The sequence below is a fragment of the Pinus tabuliformis genome, chromosome 1_2, assembly GCF_031772625.1.
Source record: "Pinus tabuliformis cultivar Carrire ecotype Pingquan chromosome 1_2, CPIR1, whole genome shotgun sequence".
NCBI classification, from domain to species: Eukaryota; Viridiplantae; Streptophyta; class Pinopsida; order Pinales; family Pinaceae; genus Pinus; species Pinus tabuliformis.
The window spans coordinates 591,110,813-591,118,351 of record NC_142298.1 but is presented as its reverse complement, the minus strand read 5'-3'; the positions used below and the strand labels follow the sequence as shown (position 1 = coordinate 591,118,351).

Here is a 7,539-nt window from a genome sequence, read left to right as displayed (position 1 = left end):
AACACGGTGGGCAGATTAGTCAGCTTTGTGGAGCAGTAAGTTCGAAAAGAAAATTTTTAAGACTCAGGTGCAATCGGTTGTGGAAACCCATGTGAAACATAACATGTCAAGGGTATAAAGGTAGTCTATTGTAGTAAGCATCAAAGTATGAAAATTGGTTAGGGGGAGAGAAGCAGTTATAGGAAGACAAGCTTTTTGCAAGAAGTCAGAAGAAAATACTTCATCAAGGGGAGTAATCCTTTGGCATTGATGTCAAAGGGAGAGAGAAATCAAGAAAATAATATCAGAGGCATGAACTCAAGGGGAGTGTTGGTAATGTTGGCATTCATGTCAAATGATCATGCGTATGTTGATTGCTACATTGTCATTGTTGCAAGATTGCTTGGAATGCAAAGGTTGATAAGTGATGTGAAGTGCAAATACTGATAAAACAAAGTAAACTATCAAACGAGAACTGTAACCTCAAAATGAGAAATCTAGCCAAAAAAGCCCAAAAAAACATGAAAAAAAGGCCCAAAAACGAAAAGTGTTGATGCTAAAATAACATTTTTTTTTGAGGTAAATTTTCAACATTTTTTATCAATTGTGTTAAAGATAAAATACCATCACTCCGAGAAACCTTAAAATTCCAATGATTTTCAAGCATGGCATTAAAGATAAGATATCATGTCTCTAAAAAGCCTTAAAATTCCAACAATTTTCAACCATGGTGTTAAAGATAAAATATCATGATTCGGGAAAACCTTAAAAAACCAAAGATCATGACTATAGAAAACCTTAAGTTTTCAACATATTTCAACCATGGCATTATGGAAAAATTATGACTAAATAAATTTTTAAATGAACACCTGAATGAAAGAATCAGTATACCTCCCCTGGCCACTTGTGGGCACACGGATACCTTAACTCGTCGTAGGCTAGGCAGGATAGAGAAGCAAGGCATGACCAGTCGCGTCGGGGATGCGAATGGAATGATGAATCTAACAGTGTTTGAATGTCTACAGGGCATCAAGGAACATGACATGGTTCCAACAAAAAGAGGACATGGTCGTGGCAGTAAGGGCCCAACCCCCGGGGCAGCCAAGAGACCAAGCACGATGGAAGGCCGTAGGGGCCACAAGCTTGCTGAGCACCTCATAACAGAGGCAACTGTGACATACAGGGATGAAATAGACAAAGGTATCCGTAAGTTGATTGATGACTGGGAATCTAAGATAAAATAGGAAAGGGAATCAGACGATGAGATAGAAGTCTGGAGGACAATGGTTCCTGACCCAAGGAATACACGAGGTAGAATTACGCAATTCAAACACACCCTATACCTATACTTCTTGATGAAAAGTCTGCTTGGTAAAGCGATGGAACAAATTTCTGTGGGGATGGCAGTCACACTACAGGGTCGGCCCAATTACAAAAAAGACATGGAGAAAATAATATTTCAGTTGAACAAACAGGATATCAGGATGGACCGTATTGACCGTCACATCCCTTGCATCGTGGAGCTATATGGAATGCCAAAGGCAACTGTTGAAGATCCCACCCCTGTTGCCTCAGACTCTAAGGAGCAAAATTTCAAGAAGGACTAGTTTCTATATGCTTAATTTTTGTTTATGTGGATAGCATTTAAATTTTCTATTGTTTATGTCAAACGTTATATAGTATTTGGACATGAGACTGAGACTTACCTAGCCTTGTTAGAAAGACTAAAGCAATTTTGTTTTTGGATGGCGTATAATGTTGACCGATGGCTAACAAACTTTGTTTCCCCTCGGGGCGAGTTGAGGCCACCTGGTAAAATTGTATGGTGTAAATTTGCCTTATATATATAATAGAAAATGGATGGTCCTACCAAGCATTACAAAAAAAAAACATTATACCAAGAGTAATTCATTTTTTAAATGTTAAAAGTATAGTTATTTTAAAATCTTAGCCTAAGACAACTTGACATATTGCAACAAAAATTTAAAAATCAACCATCTAATTGACACGTAGGGTAGGCGAAATCGAACCAGTGCAATGAAAATTTAAAAACCAATTATTAAATTGACACATTGTGGGGGCAGACTTGATCCATTATAATGAAAACTTTAAAATCAACTATCAAATTGGCATATAATAGATTCAAGTTGTTAATCGAGAATCAATACAAAACTTGTAAATAAAATAAAATAAAACAAAATTTTAAATAAATATAAAAATAAATAAAAATGCAAAATGCAAAAGAAAACAAAAATTAAAACATTGAAAAAATAAAAAATAAACCAAAATAAAATAAAATAAAACTAACTTTAAAAAGATAAAAGTTTATATATATATATATATATATATATATATATATATATATATATATATATATATACACCCCAAAGGAGGGATATCTACATCTCATGCAGCCGAACAAACCAGAAAATTTGCTGCAATGGTGGAAATCAATCTGGCATCTAAAAGCTGCCCCCAAAACTCGCCTTCTCATGTGGGCAATTCTCTTCAATAAAATACCTACAGGAGCAAACTTAAAAAAGCGGTCCTTCCATGGACCTTTCTGGTGCCACTTATGCAAAAGCAATGACGAAGACACTGAGCACCTCTTCCTCACATGCCCGGTTGTCAAAGAACAGTGGTCTTTACTTGCTACAAAATCCCCCTCTATCCATCTATGGCAGGGCCATTCTATTAGCGATGCCTGGGAAAATTGGCAAGCACACCATTCAGGAAAAGAAAAGAACATCCCCCTCCTGATGTGCTGGTCCATCTGGACAGCCAGGAACAGAGCCATTTTCGACCAAAAACCTCCTCATTGGCCTGTCCTTATTGCGCACCTTTTTGCTGACCTTGCTCTCATTCCTGAGGATCCTCCACCTGCTCCCCATAGGACCATCACCCCGGAGATCATAGACAAATCTTTTCCCTGGGCCTACTTTGATGGCTCAGCCCAAGAGGCGGGCTGTGGGGGGGGAGCCATTCTCTACCTGAGAGAAAACCATTTTTTCATGCTGCAAATATACCTGGGAAGGGGCACAAACAACTATGCTGAGCTCACCACTGCTAAACACCTTATTTCATTTGCACATGAAAAAGGCTGCACAAAACTACAATTGTTTGGAGATTCACAGATTGTCTGCAATTGGCTCACCAGGAAATCATCATGCACTGTTTTCTCTTTGAGACACATACTGGATGAGGCACTCAGACTAACAGATGCTTTTGAAAAATTTGAATGTCGGCATATCTACAGGGAGCGCAACTCTCGGGCGGACTACCTATCCAAGCAAGCAGCGCAGAGGCAAGAAGCGGACTGGCTAATACAAGAAGACCTGGATGGAACCTACTTTCAGCACTACCATAGACCCTTTGATGACCAACAGGCTCAAAGGGACACTTAGAACTGAAAGGGGTCCCAATATGCACAAAGTGCTGTTTTTTGTTTTTACATTTACATGCTATTTAGATAGAACTGTTATTATGGACAGCATCGTTAAGGTGGACTGTTATAGTCACCCTTCTCTACTTTTTGTGTCTCCTTATGGGGGGCAGCACTCTCAGCTGCACAGCACAGCAACACAGTATATATGTTTTTTATTATTACACAGACAGACTCTTGGACAGATACCTCTCCGAAACTCCCTGCGTGGACCAACAGTTCGGAGAGAGGACGGTGTTTTTGTTATGATCGTATATTTGGTTTCTTTTTCAGTTTTTTTTTGGAACTCTGGACAGCCTCTTTCGAAGTTATTGAGAGACACACAGTCTCAGTATGCATATGCACAACATCTACAGAATGTAATTTCTCTTGACTAATAGAAATTACGACTTTTTCCATGGGAAAAAAAAAAAAAATATATATATATATATATATATATATATATATTAAAAAAGAATGAAAAAAATAAAAATAAATAAATAATAGCTAATTGAATATTTGAAAAAAACAAAAAAAATAAATAAAACATTAAAAATAAATAAAACATTAAAATAATTTTAAAAATTAAAAATTAAAATTAAACTAAAATTAAAAATATCATTATAATAATTAAATAATAATAATAATAATAATAAATCAAAAAAAAATTAATTAATTGATTAATTAAATAGATATTTTCAAAAAATACTAAAAAAACATCAAAAACAATTATAAAAAATATTCAATTAAATAAATAAATAGATAACATTAAAAAAAACAATCAAAGCTCGGGTAATTCTCAGAATCGGCCAGCCCCACCCAATCGGCCAAAGAGGAGCGGGCCAGGTTTAGCGGAACTGCATGCAGATTCACCAGCCCTGGCCCGCAACACCTTTGTCGGCTAGGCGAGGCTTAGCTGATTTGTGGCTTTGCCATCCTTGGCCCACAACCCTAGGGAATCGGTCGGTTGGGCGAGGCTTGGTCGATTCTCGAAATCAATCGAGCCCCACTCAATGGGCCGAGGGGTTGCGGCGCATGACTAGCCGATTCCTGGACTCAACAAAGCCTCTCCCAGTCAGCTGAGGGCCACAACTAAGGCGAGCGGAGTTACGTGACTCCACTAGCCTAACCCATGAACCCTCGGTTGGTAGGGTGAGACTGGTTGGTTCTGAGAATTGGCCATTAGGCTTTTTGTCTTTTTATGTTTTTTTTTATTATTTTTAAAATATTTTTTATAATTGTTTTTAATGTTTATATATGTGTGTGTGTTTGTTTTCTTTAATGTTTTTTTTTTTTTTTTTAGTTTCAATTTTTTTTAAATGTTTTTTGTTTTTGTTAATTTAATTGTATTTTTTTGTTTTTATGTTTTTGTTTTTATTGTTTTTATTAATTGTATGTTTTAATTTATTTTTATTTTTGTTATTTTTACTTAAAATTTTATGAATCTTTTTTTTTAAACCAAATTTCATCATTTTTTATATAAAATTCATAAAATTTGTTATTTTTCCAATTTCTTTATTCAATTTTTTCATGAAAATATTTTATTTAACAAGTCATTTTTAGTGAAAATATCCTGAAACATGTATTTTTTTAATTATATCTATCTATAAAATGCGTATTTTTTGTGGAGTGTTTAAAATTATTAATTTTTAGTGACAATTATTGTATTTGTATTACAGTATTAATTAACGATATATAAAGACACAAAATATCTTAACCTCAAAATATTAATTTTATTATTTTTTTTACTTAGCAAAAAAATTAAAAATTGCATTATAAAATAACATTGTAAAGAAAAATAGAAAACACAAGTCTGAAAAATCTTTAAATAACAAATATTTGAAGACTAAAAACAAGAAGGGGAACAAGACAACTTGAAAATGGTTAAATAATCAATGTTTAAAAAAAATGTACATACTTATGACATAAGAAAATTTAAAGTGTCAAAAATATGCCTAAAAAAGGTTGATGTTCTTGAAAGCCTACTTGAGCCCACATGAAAATCACCAACATTTAAAAAAAATATTCGTACTTAATTATATCAAAAAATTTAAAATGTCAAAAATAAACCCAAAAAAGGGGTTGATATTGCATCAACACTTTTCAAATTGGCATGAAAACCACTAACATTAAAAAAAAATGTACATACTTAATATAATAAGAAAATTTAAAGTGTCGAAAATATGCTTAAAAAAAAGGTGTATTCTTAATCATCACTTTTTCAAAATCAGATGAGTTTTTGCAACTCTAAAAAAGTGAGAACTCGGTACAGTTCCCATTTGATAGGTTACTTTGTTATAAGTGATGTGAAATGCAAAGGTTGATCATTATGAAGGTTAAACATTGTTAAATATGTTGATTAATTATCTTGATTTATGGCGTACAATTAAAAATGAAAAATGACACATGATATCTTGAGACGTAAGCTGGGAAATGTATGTTTTTATTAAACATGAATCCTCAAAGGCATTAACATTTGGTTGATACAAATCTGAAAAAATATAGCTAATACAAATCTAAAAAGTTTTCAAGATTTGTCTTTTACAATTATTGTTGCTAGTCTATATTATTTCAATTTCATTTTATATTAAAAAACTTTGAATTTCATATTTAAAAATGGAACGGCAGATTGTAAACAACCTTAGAAGACCAAGAGACAACTCTTTGTTTCGTATTCCTGCATAAAATACAAACAGTCAATAAGTTACACTTAAAAAGTATACATTATTGAATGAGAAAAAGACTTTTGGTGTTAAGAAGTTTGTATGAGAGGGTTCATGAGCAACATTCTAGTGAGGAGAAGAAGATAAAAGTAATATAAGAGGAACATAATTGGAGAAGAGAAGAAGAGATGATGAGCAACATACTTGAAAGAAAAAATTGATATCAGGTAACCAAAAAAACTTGACTTTGTATTGTGGTTGGGAGATTGTAGTCTCCTTTCAAGTTGCAGCTTGATAAATAATAAGTTGTAGTCTGTTGAGGTAGGAGCCTCTTGTGGGTTGTAACCTGCATAAAACTTTGTGGGAGTTGGAACTTCTTTGAGGTACTAGCCTCAATTTAAAAGGGATATATTTTAGTCAAAATCAAAGAAAGGGAAAAGGGATCGTATCAAGGATAATTATAAAAAAAATTGAATTGAAGTTTGTCTCCAAAAATTAATTTACTTTTGGCTCCAAGAATTTAAAATTTTAAACTTAAAGTCAGCCCTAATATTGTTGTGATTTGGCTCCAAAGTGAAAATTTAAAAGCCAAATTTGAAAATTGTTTTTTTTCCCTCCAACAATCCAAGTGAACCTCCCTTCTAAAGGATCCACAATCACGATCACTATAAAAAAACACTTTCTTCTTCCTCAAAGGAATGAAAAATGTGAGACGCTAAATTTGTGATTAGTTTTCATTGAGTTTCTATAGCATCTTTTGAAGATTTTGCTAGAGGGTTTATCTGTGCAAGTACAAGGAAATATTTCAGCAAGAACGAACATTTTTTACTATATTTTTATTTGTTTTCTCTGTGTTTGGCTCGCTACAGGTACAAAGCTCAAGCATTAGATCATACAGTTGGCAATTTGTGTGATTTTGAGGAAGTGTGACGATCATGTAAATACCCATGTGCAGTGCAGTCTCATTTTGAATTCATACGTGATTTGTTAATATGATGCATCATCAAATTCCAGAAATTTGAGGTGGGACGTTGTGAATACATTTGAGAATGCGCACGTAATTCCATCTGCACATTGGTGAAAAGTTAAAGTTTGATTCGAGTCAATTGTTGGTGCAATCTGAGGAATTGTGTATTTAGTGTAATGGAAATTTATATATTTACACATAGTGCAGAACCGTGTGATTTACCTACGTGCATATAAATAGAACATTATGGCCACCTTATGATATGCTCACATTAATAATGGTTCACAAGACCTGGAGTAACACCATTAGATTTGCTCAAGTTAGTGATATATATTTCCAAGATTTATCGGTAGGGGAGAGAATCTCCACTGAAGAATCAATATACAACAAGCAATCAAATTTCATCATACAATATTATTGCGGAAGCGAGCAGATTACATCATCACTGAAGCGAGCAGATTACATCATCACCAAAACACATACGTCATCACCTAAACAAATGTGCTGCA

General features: G+C 33.7%; 1 protein-coding gene across 1 annotated transcript; it reads left to right on the top strand.

The window, feature by feature from the left end:
* Positions 1–2,387: 2,387 nt before the first annotated feature.
* LOC149207039 (uncharacterized) lies at positions 2,388–3,383 on the top strand. Its single transcript, XM_089397897.1, has one exon. It carries the CDS (start codon positions 2,388–2,390, stop codon positions 3,381–3,383), a length of 996 nt encoding a protein of 331 aa, XP_089254023.1.
* The last annotated feature ends 4,156 nt before the right edge of the window (positions 3,384–7,539 follow it).